This window comes from Perca flavescens, chromosome 21, assembly GCF_004354835.1.
Source record: "Perca flavescens isolate YP-PL-M2 chromosome 21, PFLA_1.0, whole genome shotgun sequence".
Classification (NCBI taxonomy): Eukaryota; Metazoa; Chordata; class Actinopteri; order Perciformes; family Percidae; genus Perca; species Perca flavescens.
Window position 1 is genome coordinate 21,857,389 of NC_041351.1, and position 25,061 is coordinate 21,882,449.

Sequence of the window (25,061 nt, forward strand, 5' to 3'; positions counted from 1 at the left end):
TAAAATGCTTCATCAGAATGCTCCGAAAATGCATAGGGACATTAAGGGATGTGTATCCTATCACCCTGGAGTGAAATGAGTCTGGCTAATATGAAGGTTTGGTTTTTAGAGCAGCCTGAATAAGACTTGCAATATGGCTTTAAATAGCAGCCTCAAAGAGAGTTGAAGTATAGCTTTAATTGACATTTAAGCCTTTAATTTTAAAATCCTTCATCAGAATGCTCTGAAAATGCACAGGGACATTAAGGGATGTGTATACTATCACCCTGGGGTGAAATCAGTCTGGCTAATATGGAGGTTTGGTTTTTAGAGCAGCCTGAATGAGACTTACAATATGGCTTTAAATAGCAGCCTCAAACAGAGTTGAAATATAGCTTTAAGTGGACACTTAAGCCTTTAATTTTAAAATCCTTCATCAGAATGCTCCACAAATGCATAGGGACATTAAGGGATGTGTATACTATCACCCTGGAGTGAAATGAGTCTGGCTAATATGAAGGTTTGGTTTTTAGAGCAGCCTGAATAAGACTTACAATATGGCCTCAAACTTTAAATGGCTTAAGCCTGAAAATACATAGGGACAAACAGAGTTGAAATATAGCCTGAATTTACAATAGCTTTTGACATTTAAGCTTTAAGTGGACTTTAATTTCATTTTAAAATCCTTCATCAGAATGCTCTGAAAATGCACAGGGACATTAAGGGATGTGTATACTATCACCCTGGGTGAAATGAGTCTGGCTAATATGAAGGTTTGGTTTTTAGAGCAGCCTGAATAAGACTTACAATATGGCTTTAAATAGCAGCCTCAAACAGAGTTGAAATATAGCTTTAATTGACATTTAAGCCTTTAATTTTAAAATCCTTCATCAGAATGCTCCGAAAATGCATAGGGACATTAAGGGATGTGTATACTATCACCCTGGAGTGAAATGAGTCTGGCTAATATGAAGGTTTGGTTTTTAGAGCAGCCTGAATAAGACTTACAATATGGCTTTAAATAGCAGCCTCAAAGAGAGTTGAAATATAGCTTTAATTGACATTTAAGCCTTTAATTTTAAAATCCTTCATCAGAATGCTCTGAAAATGCACAGGGACATTAAGGGATATGTATACTATAACCCTGGAGTGAAATGAGTCTGGCTAATATGAAGGTTTGGTTTTTAGAGCAGCCTGAATAAGACTTACAATATGGCTTTAAATAGCAGCCTCAAAGAGAGTTGAAATATAGCTTTAATTGACATTTAAGCCTTTAATTTTAAAATCCTTCTTCATAATGCTCTGAAAATGCACAGGGACATTAAGGGATGTGTATACTATAACCCTGGAGTGAAATGAGTCTGGCTAATATGGAGGTTTGGTTTTTAGAGCAGCCTGAATAAGACTTGCAATATGGCTTTAAATAGCAGCCTCAAAGAGAGTTGAAATATAGCTTTAATTTGACATTTAAGCCTTTATTTTAACTTTCCTTCATCATAATGCACCGAAAATGCAGAGGGACATTAAGGGATGTGTATACTATCACCCTGGAGTGAAATCAGTCTGGCTAATATGAAGGTTTGGTTTTTAGAGCAGCCTGAATAAGACTTACAATATGGCTTTAAATAGCAGCCTCAAACAGAGTTGAAATATAGCTTTAATTGACATTTAAGCCTTCAATTTTAAAATCCTTCATCAGAATGCTCCGAAAATGCACAGGGACATTAAGGGATGTGTATACTATCACCCTAGGGTGAAATGAGTCTGGCTAATATTGAGGTTTGGTTTTTAGAGCAGCCTGAATAAGACTTACAATATGGCTTTAAATAGCAGTCTCAAACAGAGTTGAAATATAGCTTTAATTGACATTTAAGCCTTTAATTTCAAAATCCTTCATCAGAATGCTTCGAAAATGCACAGGGACATTAAGGGATGTGTATACTATCACCCTGGGGTGAAATCAGTCTGGCTAATATGGAGGTTTGGTTTTTAGAGCAGCCTGAATGAGACTTACAATATGGCTTTAAATGGCTGCCACAAACAGAGTTGAAATATAGCTTTAAGTGGACACTTAAGCCTTTAATTTTAAAATCCTTCATCAGAATGCTCCGAAAATGCACAGGGACATTAAGGGATGTGTATACTATCACCCTGGAGTGAAATCAGTCTGGCTAATATGAAGGTTTGGTTTTTAGAGCAGCCTGAATAAGACTTACAATATGGCTTTAAATAGCAGCCTCAAACAGAGTTGAAATATAGCTTTAAGTTGACATTTAAGCCTTTATTTTAACTTTCCTTCATCAGAATGCTTCGAAAATGCACAGGGACATTAAGGGATGTGTATACTATCACCCTGGGGTGAAATCAGTCTGGCTAATTTGGAGGTTTGGTTTTTAGAGCAGCCTGAATGATATTTACAATATGGCTTTAAATAGCAGTCTCAAACAGAGTTGAAATATAGCTTTAAGTTGACATTTAAGTCTTTATTTTTACTTTCCTTCATCATAATTCCCCCGAAAATGCACAGGGACATTAATGGATGTGTATACTATCACCCTGGTTATCATCTCGAACAGGCCTAGTCTGAGAGGCAGTCCAGTTTTCAATAAGGAGTGACCAGCTGAACTTAACCAGATAATTAGGTGTGGAGGCATAAAGCCAATCAGTGATATATCAATAAATATAAATAAGAATAAATCTCAGTGCGGCATTGATCAGCATCGACAACCCATTGACAGTTCATTTGTAGACATTTAAGGACAAAACATAACTTGCTTAAACAAACAGCTTGATGGGTAAAAGGAAAATCTTTGTCACTTTACACTCAGCGACACCTGTCTGTTTCCAGATCGGCTCTCTCAACTCCTTCCCAGCTGCTTACAATCTTCTCTTAATCACTCCCAAGCTCCGCCCCCAAGTAAGCCACACCCACATCAGCCTGGCATTAGGCAGGACAGCCAATAGGAAGGATGCTGCTGTGACACATTTCACTTAATTAGTTGATCCACCGTCAATATAAAAATATGTATTAGAGCAGCTTGAATCCACAGACATGAGATTTATTTCAATCTTTTCATTTCACTCTTGGACAGGAAGAAAATTAATAGATATATTAGTTGTTAAAGTATCCCTTGAAAACTTCAGACCTGCCCATTGCAAAAAAAAAAAACTATGAACGATTTAAAAGCCCAAAAACAATAACATACTCATGGAAATTGTTCTACAGTTAAAGTGTAATAAACTTTAGATTATCCATCGTATATGAGGTGAACAACACTGATCAATGTCCAGTTTTTAAGAAAAGGTTGTTGGTCTACTGCTTTGTTTTGTTCGCAGCTGTTTATTAAGGTGCCGACACACCAAGGAGATTATCGGCCGTTAGACAGTCTGGCGAGGTCAGGGACTCAAATGTGTTTGGTGTGTCCCGCGCCGTCGTCAGTATGGGGGGCTGTCTGCGTTCATTTTGGCCGACCTGACATGTTCAGTCGCCTGCAGGGCAGTCGGGACTCACCCGGAAATGTCGAATGGAATGAGCTGACTAGAGTCTCTCAAAATCTGACAAAAATCTTTTAAACTGACCTTTGTTGAGCTGAAATGAAGACAGATTCAGCAACTGCATGGCCTATTTCTTGCTTAAAATGTTTTCAGAAACCCATTTCGGTGTACTATTTTAGTACAATATGAGATCGTATTCTGAACGGCCGCCATGACAGTCTGGCTTTGAATTTCCAGAGAGAACAAACCCATGTGACGCGTTCGTCCAATCAGCTGCCGGTTTTCATTTCTTGGGCAACAATACAGATTAGCGCCGCCTGCTGTTATAGAGATTTATTACGTCTCGTCTTTTTGGTGTGTTCTGTGGCACTTTTTGAACCAACACGGGCCGACTAATCATTTCGACTGGCTTTTCTGTCAACGGTTGGCCGTCGGCTATATGAGTAAGCAGCTTTAAATTTCGGCAAAGTGCACGGCTCTCCCAGTTTCCTCCTTTCCCCAGACAAAAGGTCAAACAGTAGAAACAACTGGAGTTTCTCCATGGAATGTGCTCATATCGAAGGTACAGGCCAGTCTGCGTCCAAGACAATGGTGATGATGAGGCTCTCTGGCAAATCCACTGTAATCCGCTTTCCGATTCATAATAGCATCATCAGCTTGTTTTTTTGCGAAGAGGCATACATAGAGACACCATTTTATTGTATTATTATTGTCCATGGCACACGGGTGTAGGAGCGAACAGAACACTCAAGAGGCAGAGAGACAATAGCATCTGATATTGTTTTCTGTGTCTGTAGTTATTTTCCATGTAATTATGCTACAGCTCAGTTTCATTGTCTTATACTCCCTCAGGTGCCTGACAACATCCTCTCATGTCTTCATTGAAACATATAGGAAGTGCAAATTAAAAAAGGTATAGGGCTCTTACCTCCAGTATTTCTGCACTCCACTTTGCCCAAAGAAAACTGCACTCTTCATCGCAGGACATCGACACGCAGCACACTCAGTCGCTTCCTTTCACCACAAACCACTTCTTCAAGCCCACTTTCCCCTAAAAAGACCAAATGTTCGGAGTGGAGAGTAAAACAACTGCACTTTTTTGAACACGTATGTCAAAGACACATTACAAAAGCTGAATGTGATGCAACTCTTTCATTAAAATGTAGGAACGTCCGATCAAACGGTCTGTCAAATATGATATAATATTTTCTGCCATCTCCAACATTGACAAAACCATTCATCCAGGGAGATGAAGGTTGGTTTCACACCTACCTTGTTTGGTCTTTTGAAAACGGAGCGTTTGGTAGGGTAAAAAAAACGTACTCTGAAACTTCCACCTTAGTATAGAGTATCGAAAAATGCGAAAAAGGAGTAAATCTCATCAGCGTCAGTAAACCAGTAAGCATGCAGCATGCTTCTACCAAGCTCTAATAATGTTTGTGATTGGCTGTCTAATGTTACACACCGTAGAGGCAGGCAGGACAAATTTAAAGTTTATTGCCATAATGTTGTAATTTCTTTTTTGTTAAAATGGATTTTATAAAATTGGTATTAAAAAAAAAAAAAAAAAAAAAAAAAAAAAGTATTGTTTAGGAACCAGTATCGAAATCACAATATTGGTATCGGTATGGGAATTTTATGAACAATACCCAGCTCTACAAATGGGAAACACACCATGGTAAAGTTTTACAAACATATACTTCATCTACCAGATTAAAACCAAATCAGACCAAATTAAATGATTATGGAGAGGTGTGGTTGTCAGTATAGTCAGTGGTGTAAGTGTGCATGAGTGATGTATGTACATGTATGAGTGGAAAACACATAAAGATAACCTAAAACAAAGATAACCAAAACAAAACAAACCAAGGGAGAAACAAGGAGAGCTGGAAAAGCAGCAACTGACCGAAAGGCAGGCAGAGAGAATCCAGAGTAGCGCTGCAGCCTACCCTGAACCCCCATACAGGTGTTTTCAGTGAATCTGGCTGATTAGACCTATTCCCAAGACTGTGTGGGTGTGTATAGACTGATTGACTGACATATTCCTGAGCCTTTTGTTAGCTCTGTTGCACATGTAAGGGCAGGACAAATGACAGCTGTATCATTCTTGTTGGTAGAAAGGATTTGTGACCTAATGAACTCCCATCTAAGCTCCGGCCCACCTTCAACCTGAGGAGAGGTCTAATCAGCCAGAAGAACTGAAAACACCTATGTGGGTGTTCAGAGGCTCAGGTGTTCTAGCTTACCCTAACAAGCACCTGCAGCGTCAACAGAGACACAGGTGAAAAAAATCAGAAAATTGTGAAGTACGTGGATGTAGGGAACCAGTAGAACCTGTGTTAATTTGGTGTAATAAGTTTGTTGTAGAAAAGGAAAATCTAACTGAATGTGAAAAGGTCATATTTCAAAATACAATACATAAATACAATATGAGTAGGTAGGTTTTTTATTTGTTTCCATTACAATCAACAATGGTCATGATGTTACATACTCTGATACAGTAGGTGGCGGCATACACCTAAAAGTTAGTTTGTAGCCCGCCATTAAATGAAGAAGAAGAAGAAGAAGAAGAAGAAGACGACGACGACGACGACGACGACGACGACGACAGGTGAGTTCGAAACCGTTCCCTCATTCATTCACTCACTCACTCACTATCCCCTATATAGTGTTTATTAAAATGAACTATATAGGGAACGGCCAAACGAGATTTTGGGCACTCACTGAAAACGCATCGTTGCGTGACTTACGTCAGTAGATGCGCCTGTTATTTGTGTGACAAAGGCAGATGCGCCCAGCGTCATGTAAACAAACTGAAACAAAAATACTTCTAATACGTCCCTGAAACAAAGCGAGCACTCAGAAGAACAGTAAAAAGTTTTTTATATATATATATATATATATATATATATATATATATATATATGTGTATATATATATATATATATGTATATATGTGTTGCATGTTACATTTCCACTGTTTCGAAACGAAAGCCTGGTCCATTTTTCCTTTTTAGTTTTCACCGGTGACTTCTGTTTCTTCTTCTCCTCCGGGAAAACACGGCCACATTGCATTGTGAAATGTAGGGTACATCGTATGTACACTCAAATTAGAAGTACATTGTGGGTATTTTATAGTGGATTATATAGTGAATGAAATTAACCCTTAGATGCATGACCTACCAATACCTACACTCTTCCATGAGTGGGGTCAAAAATGACCCCAATTAGAATGAATGCGTATTTTGCGGTAAACATAAGAAATTTCTTTCTTATGTCAAAAAACTACTACACACACCTCAAGATTGTGCTCAAGAGTATATTTACATAGTGTGCATGTCTAAGGGCAACTTAGGGTTTACGCCGGGACGCGAACTCCGGTCTCCGGGGTGAAAGTCCTGTGTTGTTTGACCCATCCACCACCCCAACTAACCTCCCTACGTGGATTTTCGGCATTTCATACTACTCGCTACTGTAATCGTGCTGTGATTACGAAATATGTTTCCCATTGAAATAAATTAGTTTAAAAATCGTCCTCACCAACACGAAAAAAATTAGAAAAACGTGTCCCTGTACACGAATCCATAGATTAAATAATGTGACCATTTCACAAACTGCTGTGAGACTGGATTGCTAAGGGAGAGATACTGAGAAGTGCTGTAAATGCTAGTAGGTTTAGAGCACTACTAAAAATTATAAATCATATTGAAATAATTTTTTAGCACATGAAATCTTGCAAAACGTGTTTGTCTTTATAGCTTGTAACTATTTTTACATACATTGACTAAACATTTAATTAATTAAAAATAACCATAAGTTGCAGCCATAATATTTACAGTCTATGGTTGCACCCCAGCTGCTGACAGGAAATGTAAACATGCCAATATTTAGTTTCATCAAGGCTGAATGTCATCATGACACATTGTAATTGACTGACACAAAAAGGCCAACAGACCTTTCTGACATGTTGGTGGTGACCAGTTAGAAAATACATAACTAACCACATCACTGCCTCTCAAAAAATTACTTACCTACTTAACAATACTTCAAAGTATTTGTATAACTTAATTAATGGTAATGGAATTAAGGTAAAGTAAACATGAAGGGACTTTGGTAAGCACTGTTTTGAATAAGAATATATGAATGCACTGTTAGTAGCAGTGATCAGATCAGTGATTGGTACAGAGTATTCAAAATGATGTTAATATTTAATAAAAATAACCTTCAGGGTGGTGAGACAGCTGGCATTAGATGTGTGGATCAACAGTAAATGTATACCTGACACTCACAGTTGATAAAAATCAAAGGCTCCTAGGGTTAACCTTTGAAATTCCATAGAAAATGCTTGGGGTCATTTTTGACCCCACGTATGGAAAAGTGTGGTACTGATGCAAAACATGCAATTACTTAAAAAATATAACAATTAGATACAAATCCAAATGGCATCATGTCAAAGACAACCTATTTGAGGAATACATGGAAGATTAAACAATACAAATTTTAAATTACAAAGATCATTTTTGACCCCACTTATGCATTTAAGGGTTAACCACAGAGAATTCAAACACCACTACAAAATGGTGAACACACTATACAGTGCACTATTTCCGTGATAGGGAACGGTTTCGAACACAATACATAAACACAGCAGCAGCACAACATTAATATAGCAGTAAACTATTTGCTTTTTATAGATATAGTTTAGTAATGGGTTTTCTGAGCAGAGAATTAAGTCACACTCCCAGTAGTCTATATCCACGATGTTTCACTTCCGGGATTGCTCCGTTGCCACCTCTTTTGGCCCGGATGTCCGTTTTGCATGACTAAAACAACTTTTGAATATACACGTTCCACCAAAACAAGTTCCTTCCAGAGGCTATTTTGCAGCGGCACCGTGGCTCTGTCCATGGCTTAGCGCCGCCAAAGATGATTGTGATTGATTTAAAGAAATGCCAATAAACCAGAGCACGCTTTTCTTCCATCCCGGAATGTTGTGTGGACTAGCCAGACCCTCCGCAGCGCTGTGGAGGAGAGTTAAGTCTTCATGTCTACAGTGCCCCTTCCTATTTGTACACTACTGTCCAGCTGATATTAAATAAAACCAACTTAGATATTGCTTTGCCCAATAATTATAGGCCTAAACTCTAAACTCCCAATTATCTCAAAGATTCTAGAGAAGGTTGTGGCCCATTAACTATACCCCTGTAATGCATACGAGACAATGTCTGTGAAAAGAACATTATAAATACTAAAATTAATAAAATAATTTTACTTGCCGTATGGTTGCGAAGCTAACCCAGGCTCATTCTCGTAAGGACCAGGGTTGGGTATCGTTTTTTTTTTTTTTTTTCGATACCGGTGCTAAAATGATACTTTTAAAACGGTGCCGGTGCCTGAACCAAAATATATATATTTATAATGTATATAATATAAAATATAAAAAAGCGGCACAAACCGACAGTATAACTTTGAATGCACCACAAGGCTGATGAGTTTCAAGTAAACGCACTGTCTGTGTTGTTTTTCCGACAACGGCAGCTGCAGTCAGACTGTTACGTCCCGGTGTTGGAATCCTCTACAGGGAAATACAGTCACACTTTACACCGCTTAACGTAAACTGTCAGCATTTTAACCAGCTACTAGCTAATGGTAACATTGTCTCTCAGTTGAGGGACCGCAGCGTTCACTAACGTTAGCTAACGTTAGCTAACGTTAGCTAACGTTAGCTAACATTAGCGTCTTGTCTCATCTGGGGTCTGATAAACAGTAAATTCATCAAATTCAGTGTCCACAATGCTATTTTCCAATAAACTGTAGCTGTCATATTTCATGAGTGCGGATTTCATTTCTGTTTGTCACTTTGCCTAAGATGAGTGACAAGCAGTACTCGCCCTGTTGTTTATTTGGTTGCCATGACTTTGCGAGTGATGACATTTTGTCACCGTTCCAGTTGCTCACCCTAAAGGGGAGAGAGACTTTAAAACTTTTCATAAATAGTTGAAGGAGCGGCGGTGCGCAGCATACATAGCGGAAACCCTGTTGTGCGTCTGCCCTATTTCTAATATTGTGGCGGCAGAAATTTTACCGTGGCGGGCCGCCACAACCACAATAGCACAGGACAACACACACTAGCTAAACAGACATTTCACCATTCTGCCCTCTGGGCGCAGGTACAGGACCCTAAAGTGCAAGAGATCTCACTATGGCAAATGCCTGGTGCCTGGAGGCAATGGAGCCCTTAACAAAACACACGTATAAAACCCATCAGTGCCATTCAGTTATGTTTGTACTTCCGTTTTTGTGTAAGCTGTCCATAATGTACAGTGTTGTCAATAAGAAATTCCCCTTGGGGACAATAACGTCTTTACTTTTAGCTTGAATGTCTCATACACACACACACACACACAAACCATACTATATATGTCAGGGCACAAACTTAAATATAATGTATTCTGTCATTTGAAACAGCTAGGAGACATTTGCTCTGTCTTACATTTTTGTGCTGAAATGATGTAATAAGAGTCCAATGAAACAGCACACTTAAACCTTAACCCCACTTTGGAGTGAGATGTTCTGAAACAGCACTTGTTTCCATAAATAAACAGCATGAGGCTAACAGTTTTAATAGGAGTGGGTAGGAGCAGTTGGATTAAAGTGCAGAGAAGCGAAGGGAGCCAAACTAATGTGATTGAATGTAATTAAGAAAGCAGTTGGACCAGACAGGTGGAATCAGTCAAAGTAATTAAATCACAAAGAAGACGATGGTGTTGTTCAGCACTTTGATTTTTTTTTTTTTTACTGTTGTACATACAGTAGTATTTCTGATTGAATAAATACCATTTAATACATAAATAATTGCAATGCACAAAATATATAATTCCTACAAAATAAGGCCTGAGCAGCACCATACAGTGACAGGGGCGATTACAGGATTTTTAAGTGGGGTGGCACAGGGGGTACCAATAACCAGTCAGGGGGGGTTGGGGGGGGTTGGGTATTGGATAGGATAGAACATAATGTAATTTTGCTAAATAAAACATCACATTCATTATTAGTTTCACTTGTTTTCATTTAAACTAATTGTATATCCGAATACAATACACATTTTCTATAGGCTCAGTCTGCCACTTTAAAAAAACAAAAAAAACTATTCCAGTGCTGTTTCCATAGTATCCGAATTTTGGATAGTCATCATGAAAACATGAATTGGTCATGTGACAATGGCTGGGAAAATTGGCAGATCAGGCAGCCAAGTGACAGTACTCTGATCCAATGGAAATCACAAGTCAGAATGACAGCACTCTAGCCAAATGGATTGGGCCCCCCCCTTTCTAGCCCCGCCCCTGTACAGTGAGCTTTTTACAGGATCCTTATTATCATCAAGGTTTGTCATGGCATGCTTTGGAAAGACAACGTCAAACAATAACAATATTTCATTCAGTCAGTGCACAGCATCAACGTGCTACAGAAGTGTTTATTTATATATATATCAATCCAGCAAGAAAAGTAGGATCAAGAGAGGGTGATTTGGATTATTAATAAAAAAAAGAAATATCTTTGGCAAAAGCATCTTGAATACAAAATAATAAATATCTGCTCCATCTTGATTCAGTCTTGAGAAATGATCTAAAAAGGCCAAAAAAGGGAGCATAAGGGGGCTGTGACAGATGGTCAACAGAAGGTTTGCAAACGCTGTGAGGCTGACAGCTGTTGAATTTAAAAGTGTCATCTTGGCCTGGGTGTTACATCTGTGAGTCGTTTTCATGTTTAACAGTTTCATATTTAAGCGACCGAAGAAGAGGCAAAGGACAATGACAATGGCGACATCTAAAGGCTGTTTGGCAGAGCTGCATTCATAAACATCAGTGCATGAGTACACGCAGTGGTTAAATGAAATCATGCTGTTAGTAGAACTAGTAAAAAAGATAACTTGGCTGGGAGTCCAATTAATATAAATACTGTAACAAAAAAAAGAAATAAAAAAAAAATGCATAAATCATAGAGGCTTAGTCCTGTGACACTAAACCTGAGTTTAGAGAGGTAACATTCCCACTTGGATCACTGAACAGTGAAATGTAACAAGCATGGATCACTCGACTGGATAGGCATGTCAACAAAACAGTTTATAATCACATTACGCAATAAACAGGCACTGTTATCTACCCAGTGCAGAAGTGTTGAATTAGAGTAATCCTTTAATACATTGATTACCCACTCCACTTAAAAAAAACAAAAAAAACATCTATATTATTAACACCTTCAGAGAGTCTGAGTGAGTGTGAATGTGATTTATGTGGCTACATTGGACGTATATAATCTTCCTGACCGTTTCCCTGTAACTGGAACCTCACAGTGACAGTGCTTCAATAAAGTCTTATCCTAAATCCTAAACTGTGGCAATATCTTCCTTTCTGATTCTGAAATTCACGGAGGTACCAACATTCATAATTGTCAATCACACTGCTTTTTGACTGACTAAGCAGAGTGTACTGAATGAAAGGGAGACAGAGTTAAAAAAAAAATGACGTGCAGTAATCCTCCCAGTATTCTACTTTTACTGGAGATTGAGTGGACATTTGTATGCTGGTTCTTGGAAAGGCAATTTCATATTGAGCTTGCGGTTATGGTGTTATTCTATGAAAGAGATCATCTCGTCATCGCTTTTGAGAGCACCAATTAATCGGTCCCTTCAGGATTCTGCGGCCTTTTTTTGAGATTATTGCGGCCCAAAATGCCTGAATTTGTGGCATCTTTTGTAAAAAAATTTAGATAAAAGTTGCAATGTCTTTTTTTGTTGCAATGAAGTTGCGAGAGACAGTGAAAATTGTAAAAAAAAAAGAATATATACTTCTTTAAAAATAAAAAGGACTTGTTTCGGGCAGAATAAAATTACTCCCCGCCTGCTGCAAGAGCAGACAGAAAACAGCAGCCGCTTTCAGCGACTTCAGAGTGAAAAAACGTTACAGCTTATTGGTGTTAAAATGTAGACAGGTTAGCAGGACAGTCTGAAATGTTTTGCATGGTCTTTCGCTGTACGTTTTGTTGGTAAATGTGAGATGTTCGAGTCACACACCTCTGGTGTTCATATCAGAAACAAGGAAATGAATTTGGCGACTACGTGTGTTACGTCAACCCATTCTCACTCCTGCTTGGTCAGTAACGCAAACTCTGGCACGTGGGACTGCTGGGATTGGTTGAAGTCGCGGGAAACTCCAGTTATTTGTCAAATTTGTGCACCAAATTCACGGGGATTGGTTGAATTTGCGTGAATTGTTGCGATCGCGACATCGCGAAATCCTGGAGGGACTGATTAACTGTCAGGATGCCTTTTCATGATACAAGCCTTCCGTGATTGCGCCCCACCCCTTCTCCACGCAGTTGCCAAATAGGACATGGAGGATTAAAAAAACATGATGGACTCTTCAGAAGAGGTCATTATCTTCGCTCAATTTTCTGCGCGCAAATTTCGCCAGATGACACCAGTTTCTGAACATAGCCATACTGAGAAATACAGAGAGAGTTGTGTGGAGCTGACAGTCTTAATTAGCTTTGTATCAACTCACTTGGCAATGGCTTGAATGTAACGGATGTTAATTAATATAATGAAGTTACGCACTAAAGCTTTAAATTATCAGTCAATACCAGGGCTGCCCCCTCTGAGTTTATTAGTCGACTAATCAGTCGTTTTGGTCAGAGTCGACTAGGATTTCTTTAGTCAACTACTTATTTTTTCCATTCTATTTCATGCTGAATGACTTATTTACGAGAAACTAATTAGCACAACTCCAGTAAACGCAAGATTTAAAGTGGTGCTTTTGCATGATTCATTGGGGAGAAACTCAGATTTACAGATTTGTTGAATAAATCAACTAATCCATTAGTCGGCAAAATCATGAGTGTTAGTCGACTAAGAATTTCTTGGTCAAGGACAGCCCTAGTCATTCACCTTTCATATATAGGACACTTCAGATTTCCCCTACGGAGTAATCCTTTCTACACTGTAAGTGCATAAAGAAGCCACAAAGGCACTTTCATTTCCACTTTCACTGGACGTCAAATATCAGTCCCCATTCTGAGGCCAGGGTCAGGTTTAGCGTCAGGATCTTGCGTTAGGCTAGCGAAGGAGCAGGCTTTACCCAGCTGGTAGTCCTCCCCAATGGTCTCCTCCACTTGCGTGCCCAACCTCTTGTTCTTCACACCATTCTTGCTATCAAACTCTGCAGTGATCTCAGCCAGCGTCTTGCCTTTAGTCTCAGGTAGGGTGAGCCCCAAAAACACAGCGGACACCAAACACACGGCCAAGAACGGCAGGAAGCAGAAGTCCCCCAGGTTTCTGACAAAGAAGGGGAACAGCATGCCCACCAAGAACAGGCTGATCCACATACACGAGCCAGCTACCATGTACGCTGCCGGCCGCGCCGCCTGGTCAAAGATCTCAGCGGGTAAGATCCCCGTCACCCCTGCAGGGCCCAAGCCGAAGCTGAGAATGTAGGCGAACACGCATGCCATGCTGAGGTAAGCCATCTGGAGGTTTAAAGCTACAGTGAAGACTACAGTCCAGAAACACATAAGAAAGTACCCTCCCACAAGGAGTTGTCTGCGTCCCACACGTTCAATCAGCAGATTACTCAGAATAGAGGCAGTTAGCTCAGACGCCCCCGTGCCTATGGTGATGTATTGGATTTTCTCTGGAGGGATCCCTGCTGCGAGAAAGATGTAGTAAGCGTAGAAGTAGATGGAGTCATTGCCGCAGAGAATCATGGCACTGCTGGCTGCCATGACGGTTCTGAGCTGGCAACGCAGGTCGGGGTCTTTAAACAGGGTCCAGGGCGTCTTGGCAGAAGCCGCGGATCCAGAATCCAAGGCTGCAGACTTTTGCTGCTGCTGCTCCTGAAGCATCTCCTCCATCTCCAAGACGGGCGCTTGCCCACCCCGAAGTCTTCCAAGAGCCAGGACACACGCTTCCCTGTCCCCCCTGTCAATGAGAAGGTATCTGGGGCTCTCGGGGAACCAGGGTAGGGTAAAGAGCTGGATCAGCCCTGGCAAAGCGTTACTAGCAAGTAAGTAGGGCCAAAGAGGCTCAGTGCCCAACAGCTCAGTGAGTCCCACAACCTGACCCAAGAAGATCCCAAATGCAGTGAAAACAGCAGAGGAAAAAGCCACAGCACCACGCAGGTGTTTGGGCGCGCTTTCCCCAAAGTACATAGGCTGGACATTCATACTGACGCCCGCGTTTATCCCCACCAGGAAACGAGCAAAGAGGATCATCTCGACTGATTTCGCCACCCTGCACGCTAGTACCAGCACAGCACCAACGAACAGGAAAGAATTGTTAAGAAGCAGCGAGTTCTTCCTACCAAAGCGGACGGCCAGAGGCCCTGCTAGCAGGGCTCCTAGCAAACCGCCCAGCGAGAAGGCAGACACAATCAGAGTCCACATTAAAGTCACCTGAGGGGCCTCCAAGCTGATGCCCCAGCGCTCCATGTAGGTATCATTGATGAAGCTCTGGATGTAGCTGGTAGGAGCGTTGATAATCGAGATGTTGTAGCCATACTGGAAGGTGCCTCCAATGGCAGCAGAGCAAACGGCCAAAGCAAGTGTCCTGTCACCGCCTGAGGGTTTGCTGGTTTCTCCTGGCTCCTCTGTGGAGTTCATCTGAAGCCAGGTTGTCCCAGAGGGGGAAGAAAGCGTGTGTACCCTTTCCCTCTGTGTCCTACTGGCACTTAATATCCCTACATGCACTACAGTTAGCTTTAGCTTAACAGATAACTTTCGTGTTTAAATATATGGCATTTGGAGTCTTTGGTACTCTGTAACCAAGCTAACGTTTTGCTGTCCTACGTAAAGGGGAAAGAAACTGGTTTCTCCTACAAAAGCCGGTTTTAAGTGTGTAATTTTTTTCCCTCACTTTGCTTGTCAGGCAATCTGCTTCATTGACACAGCCACAACCACCAAGCAAATTGAAATACCAAGCCAGTGGAAAAGTTCGAACGGTAAAATAGTTGCAGTGTCTGAATTCCACTATTACCATTAAACATTAAACTGAGATTACACGGTCTACATAACTAACCAAAATAGGAAAATATACCCTGGCAGACTAGGTTGAGGAAATAAAATTATGCTTGCGCAATGGCTGTGCGTGTGTACAGCAAGCCTTTTGATTGGTTTACATCGAACTAAAAACATTACGTCATCTCTATGCGACTGTTACTGTCGCGAGTAGGTGGAAATATGTGAGTAAACGCCACCAGCTCAGTACCACTTATCGTTGCATACTTACATCTATGTTTTAAATAGCATCGCTATAACGTCAGAGTCGTACTACAGTGTTTTGTTTTTAAACATGCGCATCTGAATATCAGCACAACGCAATAAGCCAATATTAGCTTACTAGCTAATGCTAACATGGACAAGTGTTTGTTAAGCTAACGTTGATTACCGTTAAATCGTATTTAATCCGCTCCGAGTGGATTGCTGTAGTCAAGTAGCATTTGTATTTAGAGGAACCACTTGAAGAAAATGCACAGCTGTATAGTCGAAATAAATTATGCCATAGTGTATTTTTCGTGCAAAGTGATTACTTTTCGTTTAATATCTCCTTTATTAATGGGACAAGTGAAATTCTGAGCAGTCAATTCAGGCTCTGAATTATCTGAAAATGCGTGTAGCACGGAGTGTGGTGCAAATTATTTCAAGTGTTTAATTATTTTCAGTTTCAATGGTAACTGAAATTAATTACTCCGTACTACGTGTGCCAAGTGCCATCTGCGATGTCTTCTGACATTATGTCCATTTTTAAATTAAACCTATGTTGTATGATTAAGCACAATTCATTTTGCAGCCATAATAGTGTTTAACAAATCTAAACAATGTTGACATTTTATGTATTGCTCAGTGTGCAAAGTAAAGTTATATTTGCTTTATTAGTACTTTATTCCTGTCGTACACTGATACCTATGCATTTAAATCTTAGATTGCAACTTTCAAGATCACTGACGTTGATGGAATTGTTTGCAAACACCATATACATTAGCTACCCACACATCTATTCTTGCATTTTCTGTTGCTGATGCAACGATTACCGATAACAATTACCGTTTTCATTTAAAATATCATTATTATCACGGTGGATTACCACGGTGTGGAAACAGTGTGTTCAATCCTTCCCAGCTTCCTCTGAGTCTCCTGAAGTTGCCGCACAGGCACACTGCGTAGCCTCCCAACGTGCGTTTCTTGAAGTTGAAATCATGGCGGAAGGAGGAGATGACAGTGCTCAGGACATTTGATGTTAAAAGTTGCACTTTTGATAAAGTTTTGCCTATATTTTTGTAATATAATAAACACTGTTACACTTTTTGAAACTATTTCAGCTTGTGTAGGTCTATCAGTGCTTTCTGAAAATATTGAACACACTTTTAAAAAAATGCCACGATAATACCGAAAACCGTGATCATTTTGGTCACTATAACCATGAGGTTAAATTTTCATACCGTTACGTCCCTAGTGTTGTCCAATGTCTCAAATCCTGACTTTTGTTTACTTTGTTCTCCTCCCTCAGGGCGCCTTCCCCAACAAAGAGGAAGGAGGATGACAAGAGTAAGCAGCGAGTTAAGGAGAAGTCAGGAGCCACAAAAGAAGGAGCTGACAAAGACCGGGGCCGAGAGAAGAAACGCACACGGCGCAGCGCGTCCAGTCGGAGCAGCAGGTCAGACGCCGCTCTTGTAAACTAACACTAGATGCTGCCAGCTTCCAGTTTGCTGGTTCCCTCTTCTATTTTTCCAATAAATTCATTTTTTTCATTGGATGAAAAGGAAATGTTAGGCATAAGGTGGTCTAATCAATACTCGTTATCTGTTTGTTAATATCCAGATGCTCTGCATTAGGGCTGCACAATATATCGTCTTTTTTTTTTATCATCATCGCAATATCAACTGCTACAATAAACATATAGCAAAAGACACATTTTTTTTGCGTTAGTTGAAAGAAAATGTCCGTAGAAAACTGCACTTGGTTTCATTTGTTTTTAATTCAACAAGCAACTTGTTGTATTGTAGCAGAATACTGAAAGCAGCAGAAAGGCAGAACTGAGTACATTTTAACATCTGTTTATTTATCGCAAGTAATAACGTTATCGCATATTTTCCCCATATCGTGTATTGTGTTTTATGTTCTGATTTTGACACACGATCACAGTAGTGTAAATAAGGTGTATCCATCTTATTTATTTTAGACCATGGAGGATGGACACAACACAAATTGGTTTAGCCTACGGCTGGGCTATATCAATATTATATCAATATCGATATACGAGACTAGATATCGTGTTAGATTTGGGATATCGTAATATTGTAATAAGACACGAGTGTTGTCTTTTCCTGGTTTTACAGGCTTCGTTCCAGTAAAGTGATGTTATTTTCTGAACTTACCAAACTGTTCTAGCTGTTCTATTATTTGCCTTTAGTCATTATATCCACATTACTGATGATTATTTATCAAAAATCTCATTGTGAAGATATTTTGTTGAAGCACCAATTGTCAGTTCCACAATATTGACATCAAGGTATTTGGTCAAAGATATCGTGATATCTGATTTCCTCTGTATCTCCGAGTCCTTGTTCAGCCACTTGTTCCCATCCTATAATGTGCTCTTGTTAAGGTCCAGCTCCAGCAGCAGCTCCGGCTCCAGCTCGTCCAGCGGCTCCAGCTCCTCGGCCTCCAGCCACTCGGGCTCCTCCAGCCCCCGCTCCTCTTCCTCCTCCTCGTCCTCCTCACCCAGCCCCAGCCGCCAGCGCCACAACAACAGACGACGCTCGCGCTCAAAGTACGCAATGAGTCACTGCAACTTGTTTTTATGAAAATCAAGCAAGTAGTGGATCTTTTTGAATTTTTTTTCTTGTATTACTGAGGAACGTATGAATCTCTCACACTGCAGTCAGGGAACACTAGGAAATGTTCTGGATAAGAGCATCTCGTTTATGGACTACGATCTTAAAGGAGATGTAAATGTCACTCTAGGTCAAAATCAGCAAAGAAGGATGACCGGGACCGACGGCGTAGGAGCCCCACACCCAAACCCACCAAGGTCTACCTGGGCCGGCTGACCAGAAATGTTATCAAGGTGAATACCTTTACTGAGCTACGGAGCCTGAGGCACGTGTCTTTGAGCCGGCTGCTCGTAGAGATGCTGCTGCTGTTTTGTGCTTCTTTACTGACTGACTGTTGTTGGGGGATCGCATAAACCGTTTGAAGTCTTTGCATGATCCATAGAGGCATCAGGGCGAAAGGCACCAACAAGCCCTGAATGCATTTCTAACAGGGGTTTTTCCTGCCATTATGGGGCAGCACCTTAACGTTTTTGTAAAGGGGATTACCAGCCGAGGAGCTAGCGACAACTTCAGCACAAATTCACAAACTTAAGGTGGGCTGGCTTTAAGGTGGACCAGCTATTTTCATTTAAGTGACAAGTTGCTCCTCCATGTTTTGCTTTAGTGATCTCTCCCTCGCTGCAACCGACAACCACTGAGCTTTATGCAAATAATTGTTCGATGATGTCACTGATATGCGAAATGAGCGAATTATGTCATTTGCACTATAAAACCCCAGGGAAAAACCCTCTCTGATATTAGGATATAACATTTTTATGGCACCGGTGCCTAAACGACCAGACCGAATAGCAACGTGGATTTTGGTTCCTTCGTTAAATCTACCACGCCCTTGACGCTAGTTAGCATTATACTTAGCAGCAGGTAACGTTAGCTTACTGTTTGCTAGCAGCTGGATAAAATTGCGATTAATAGTGCAGCCCTACTTGACGGGTGTGGTTGAGGCGTGGACCCTGCTCCCGAACCCAAGTTAACTAAATAACTAGGAGCTGAAATGTTCCGTATTCTACCTCCCGTAAAAAGAGGCTAATGAGGATCCTGTTTAGATGTGTCAAAAGCGTTCAAAGCGTTCCCTGCTGTGCCTTTGCAGGAACACATCCAGGAGATCTTCTCCACTTATGGCAAGATCAAGATGATTGACATGCCCATCAACCGCGTGCACCCTAACCTGTCCAAAGGCTACGCCTATGTGGAGTTTGAGACCCCCGAGGAGGCGGAGAAAGCCCTGAAACACATGGACGGAGGTAAGCGCATGTTGAGGAACATGAACATGGAAGATTGAAAGTGAATAGATTGCATAAATGTTGCTTTAGAGCAATTAGGAAATATGGATGAATGATTGTATAAGGCATTGTAGATGATAGGGCTGGGACGATTCTTTCACAATACATGGGTGCCGATTGGATTTGTATTGCGATTTTCATTCATTGCGATTCTAGACACAGTATATCATGAGACATTTCTAAAAACTAATTGTTTTCTAAGAAGAATGCACATCACAGTCAGTCTGACATTTATTTCATTTGTAAAAAAGTACATAACACGTATTTTCTGCATTTTCTTCTTTTGCTCTGTTTTGCTGGAAACAGATGTGATGTAGTCGCCGCCGGTAGTACTGTTTAAACAAAGTATTTAGGTGAATCAAAAAATATCTAGTGAATATTCTAGTGAAAGCCATTGTTTTTAAAAATCATTGCAAACTTTTTTTTTTTTTTTTTTTTTTTTTTTTTTAAATCATGATACATACAAATTTCGCCTCAGCCACGAGCATGTTTACTTGTGGCACTCTACGGCCTGTTATTAAACTCAGAGCTAAGTTAATAGATTGCATAAACATTGTGTTAGATTAATTGAGATAGATGAATGATTGTGTTTGGAAGAGATTAAAGGCTCACAGGCTGCTCAGTGATGAGCATGTTTATTTGTGGCACTTTTATTGTAATATACATGTATATTATTCAGGGCTCCAGACTGCAACTAAGTGGTCTCATTTTTTAAAATTATTTGAGATGGTGCAAGTAATTTTTACAACTGTAAGCTGTGTTGAAAGAGAGAGGTAGAGTGTCAGCAGAGACTGCTTCTTTGAAAACAAATATATATATATATATATATATATATATATATATATATATATATATATATATATATATATATATAAATAAATAAAACTATTTCTAACTAAATCAAATAGTGCTTGTGAAAGTGTTGTGAGCTCTTCTCTCTCTGACTCCCTCATTCCTCAATATTTCCCACGCTATTAGTTAGATACAGTACTCCCCTTTCCAAGGAAGTTTAATCACTTTAGATATGATTGCTATTTCAGTGTTAACAAAAAAAGGAGAGGAGGGAGGGAGAACCTGTATGAGGCAGAGGCAATAATACAGTACACTTACAGTAATAATACTATGTTTACATTTCTGAATGTGCATTTGTTACGCAACATTTAATTAAAATGTGACTGTGAACTCAAATAAGACAACAGATTGTAGTTTCTGTATTTATTACCAAAGCATTTATCAGTAATACGGTTAAACTAAAAAAGTTAGTCTGGAGTCTTGTTAATGTAAATGAATGTACTCCTTTTCAATGATTTCAAAGTCCCAAATCTTCATTATTCTCGGATTTCCTGGATGGTTTTTCTCCCAGGTCAGATCGACGGTCAGGAGATCACAGTCACGGCTGTGCTGTCTCCGACAGTGCGCCCTCCCCCCCGCCGGCTGTCCCCTCCCCGCAGGATGCCTCCCCCTCCACCAATGTGGCGACGCACTCCGCCTCGAATGAGGAGAAGGTAAGCAGCATGGGATGAGCACCGGGGCTGGGAATGGTGCAGCAGTGCTTGGTTTGGGGAACAATTAATGCAGATGATCCATTGGCTGCTACTCCTGGTTGTTGGGCTGGGCGGTATTTTAGGGTACATCGATCAGGGTTGCAGAATATATCGTTTTTTTATTATTGTTATTATTTTTTTTTTTTTTTTATATCATTATCGCAATCAACTCGCGCAATAAACACATCGCAAAAGACACTTAGAGATTGTTTTGAGTTAGTTGAAAGCGAGTATCATTAGAAAACTACACTTTAAAATGTAACTGTTTAATGGTGCCTTTTATGTTCAATTTAATGTTCACTTTGTTAAGTAAAATGTTGGATGTTGTTTTTTACTTTTTCAATTCAACAAGGAATTTGCTGTATTTTAGCAGGAAGAAAGCGACAGAAAGGCAGAACAAAGTACAGTTTAATATCTGTTTATTTATCACAAATAATATTGTTATCCTGATATTCTACAACGTTATCGCACATTTTTCTCATATCGAGATATGGGATGAGACAGTACTGTTTATATGCAGTGTTGTAATGTAACAAATTACAAAAACTTTGCTACTGTACTTAAGTAGAATTTTCATGTAACTGTACTTTACTTGGTTATTTATGTTTCTGGAAACTTTTACTCCACTACATTTCCTAAATAAAATGTATACTTTTACTCCACTACATTTCCCCTAAGCATCTTAGTTACTCGAAACTACAAAATAAAATCAGAAGAAATTTGTTACACTGGAAAAAAGCAGGTTTGGCAAATAATTGCTCCAAAATTGCCAAGATCATGCACGCTCCATTCCAGTTGGTGAACTAATGCCTGTTTGTTGCCAAGCGGCAAAAAAAAAAAAAAAAAAAAAAAAAACATAGGCCAAAACTAAAGAAGGAGAGGGTGAATTATAATTACTGATAGCGTCATGGAAACACCTGCTGAAGGCTCTGCCGCCATGGTAACGGACGATGACCACCTCGACGACAGTGGTGATGAAGATAACGTTACCCACCTTTGGCCATGAAGTTCATAATTAAAGTTTTTTTTACTTTTACCTCTAATACTTAATTACATTTAATTTCCGAAAATGACTTTTGATACTTAAGTACAGTAAAAGACTTTTACTCAAGTAGTATTCTAAAAGGAGACTTTAACTTCTACCAAAGTCATTTTCTGGTAAGATACTTGTACTCCAGTATTGCTTTCAAGTACTTTATACATGACTGTTTATATGGAGGTAGTTTGATGTTGCGTCACACGGCCCATCTCTCCCGTAAAGCCGTGCCGGTGTTTGCGTCTCTCACTCTCTCCGGGCAACCCCGCCCCCACTCGCTCACTGGCTCTCCTGCAACATGGAGGGGACACAGAGCTGGTCCACACTGCTGACATTTCCCTACATTTTCAATTGTTCTTTGCACAGCTGTATATTTTCTTGAGCCAAAGAGGATTGTAACTGTACCAGTGTTTCCGCGACGTTAACTTCAGTTCTCTGAGTAAGCACGAGTAAGGCGGCACCTGGACTGGGGCGAGATATGTGACCTATGACAAGATTGTCACGGTTCATAAAAATGCACCACAGTGATGACACTCAGAAAAAATTGTCAGGACGCCTATGACCTGCCGATGCGCAATGGAACGCCCTGGACCCGTTCATAATGCGTCAGCTGTCACTGTGGGAGTAGAGACTCCACTTTGCAGCATAGTTCAGACACTTCCCTGATGAACCAGAGAACTGTCGGCTTCATGGTCAAAGAAAGGTTTTGTATCATACACTTAAGTACATCGCACGCTACCTCGCTCTCGTCTTTGAGCTCCATTCACCCACAAAATACCGAGATATGATTTTTGGTCCATATCGCCCAGCCCTAGCTGGTTGCTATGATATTCAAACTCTGTTATGTAAGATGTGGGTTGTCTCCTCCTCCCCCACTCTTGTTCGTTCCGATCGGTTTTTTTCACTCCATCTTGCTGCCTTTCACTCTCTCCTACTGTAGGTCTCGATCTCCACGGCGACGCTCTCCAGTACGCCGCAGGTCTCGATCCCCCGGCCGCCGCCGGCACCGGTCACGCTCTAGTTCCAACTCCTCCCGCTAGGAAAAGAGGACTCTTCTCCCCCCCCACCCCCTTCCTCCGCTCTGGATCTGCTCTGCTGCTGTGTTATGTATTGATTAGTGTGACCGAACCTTCCGGTTAATCATGGGGCCATTTTAGTGATGACAGCATAGACACCAAATCATAACTGTATCCCCTGAGTAAATGGTTTTAGCCAGTGTGCAAGTGCGCAAAAAACCAGGTGAGTGGAAATGCACTTACCTGTTTTACAGGCAGCCAGCGTCACATGTTGATGTCATGTAACTCCTGGAATCCCCCAGGCGCGTCTGCACTGTGTATCCGGTGGCGTTGCCAGCAATCGCGGCCACTCAAAACAATGCTGGCGATTCCACCAGCCGCGCGTCCCAGAAGCGGCTTTCCATTACGCTAAAAATACGCACCTGGGCTGTCTTTGACAAAGCCTCAGGCCCAGGCAGGAAGGAGAAGGGCTAGAGCGTCCGGTCAGTTTTCAGAATAAACAGCCTGTGGCAGACTCCCGATCGTATATCACGTCAATCCACTGTTTTGACAACTAAAACACAACCACAAATGTTTGATCCGTGTCGTTCTGAACTGGACAAAATGGAAGAAACCATTTAACTATGTAGACTACTTACTTTTGTGGTAGAAGCACAAATCTTGAGGAAGAATTACCAAAACTACAAAATCTGCGAGTCAGGCAGGCAAAACGCTCCACTTATGAGACGCTCTCGCTGTGGTACTAGGATTGGGCATCGAGAACCGATTCCTACTTGGAATCAATTCCAGTAGAATCGTTTCTTTATTGGAATCGCTTGGAATCGTTTAAAGGATTTGGTTTCAAATCCTATCGTCTCTTCCCAATTTAACATGCGCAAGTTTTGGTTTCCGAAGCAGCCAGGCGCTTGTTGTGTTGCAGCCATGGAGCACAGTAAGTAGCACTCTAGTGTGGCTTTATTTTATATTGAAAAAGCCCTATGAAACTGCAAACCACCGTTAAATCAAAATACAACTTTCCTTTTATTTGTGAAAATAGGCATGTGACCCATTTCAACTCCACCCCTCAAAGAATCTGAACTGAGAATCAATAAGAACCGGAATCGAAAGGAAGAATTGGAATTGGAATCAGAATTGTTAAAATCCAAACGATGCCCAACCCTATGTGGTACAGTATGAGGCATGGCGGACGACAGAACAGAACCGCGGCGCAGACGGTTGGGGGAATTCCGGGGGTTGGCATTGAGCGCATCATCAACTGGGATCTAGTGATTCTAGTGTCTGTGTTCTTATTTAAATAAATAAAAAATAAATAAAAAAGTCCTAAAATAATTCCACAGTACAATATGGCAATCAGTGGTCTGACAGGGGCCCAGATGTTAACTTTTAATGCTGTCCACCAGTGTAATGAATTACTATTATTGACTGGCAGATTTGAGATGGTGCTACTTGTCTTAATTTAGTTTAAATCAGTGCACTGTGTTTTAAAACAATCTCCTCTGTAAACCCCCTCTTCATTTGATTCTCCAGCATCACTTCTTACAGTAAACTACAAAGGCAGCTATACAAGTCAGTCACATTAAGTTAAACACCAGTTAGCAGTATGCATCTGCTTTAAATCTGAAAATGACATAGTCGTCATTACATGGTCATATAGGTCAGAGAGTTATGGCGCGGATTACTCAGTGCATCGGGATTTTCAGGGGGTTTTTTCCCTCAATTTTTTATGTCACTCAGATGTTTGTGGTTTAAGTGTAACTGTGTCTTAATTTTATGTTTTTCCCACAAATCATATTGTGTATAGATGACTAAATTGTTGGGATTAAATT

The 25,061-nt window shown here is 40.5% G+C and overlaps 1 protein-coding gene, 1 long non-coding RNA gene and 1 pseudogene across 4 annotated transcripts in view; 1 reads left to right on the plus strand and 2 right to left on the minus strand.

Annotated features, from left to right (window-relative positions):
• Positions 1–5,599, minus strand: part of LOC114548728 (uncharacterized) — a 56,400-nt gene extending 50,801 nt beyond the window's left edge. For both annotated transcript variants that reach the window (XR_003691400.1, XR_003691401.1), the window contains exons 1-2: positions 5,381–5,599; positions 4,403–4,525 (exon numbers count right to left, since the gene is read on the minus strand). This is a non-coding gene — a long non-coding RNA (uncharacterized LOC114548728). The remainder of the gene's footprint in view (positions 1–4,402; positions 4,526–5,380) is intronic.
• Positions 5,600–13,399: 7,800 nt separating this feature from the next.
• LOC114548522 (solute carrier family 2, facilitated glucose transporter member 11 pseudogene) lies at positions 13,400–15,310 on the minus strand (annotated as a pseudogene).
• Positions 15,311–15,639: 329 nt separating this feature from the next.
• Positions 15,640–24,051, plus strand: LOC114548043 (RNA-binding protein with serine-rich domain 1). 2 transcript variants are annotated; one of them, XM_028567713.1, is made up of 7 exons: positions 15,640–15,707; positions 17,033–17,179; positions 18,131–18,295; positions 18,490–18,592; positions 19,447–19,600; positions 21,003–21,144; positions 23,160–24,051. In XM_028567713.1, the coding sequence occupies exons 1-7, from the start codon at positions 15,673–15,675 to the stop codon at positions 23,257–23,259; spliced, it is 846 nt and encodes a 281-aa protein (XP_028423514.1). In that variant the 5' UTR covers positions 15,640–15,672; the 3' UTR covers positions 23,260–24,051. The 2 variants fall into 2 exon arrangements, with proteins under 2 accessions (XP_028423514.1, XP_028423515.1); XM_028567714.1 differs by having other exon boundaries at positions 18,137–18,295.
• The last annotated feature ends 1,010 nt before the right edge of the window (positions 24,052–25,061 follow it).

Coding starts and splice junctions, on each gene's coding strand:
- LOC114548043 (XM_028567713.1), top strand. CDS start 15,673: ATGCGACTGTTACTGTCGCGAGTAGGTGGAAATAT. Junction 18,296..18,489: donor AGACGACGCTCGCGCTCAAA/GTACGCAATGAG, acceptor ATGTCACTCTAG/GTCAAAATCAGCAAAGAAGG. Junction 21,145..23,159: donor CCGCCTCGAATGAGGAGAAG/GTAAGCAGCATG, acceptor CTCCTACTGTAG/GTCTCGATCTCCACGGCGAC.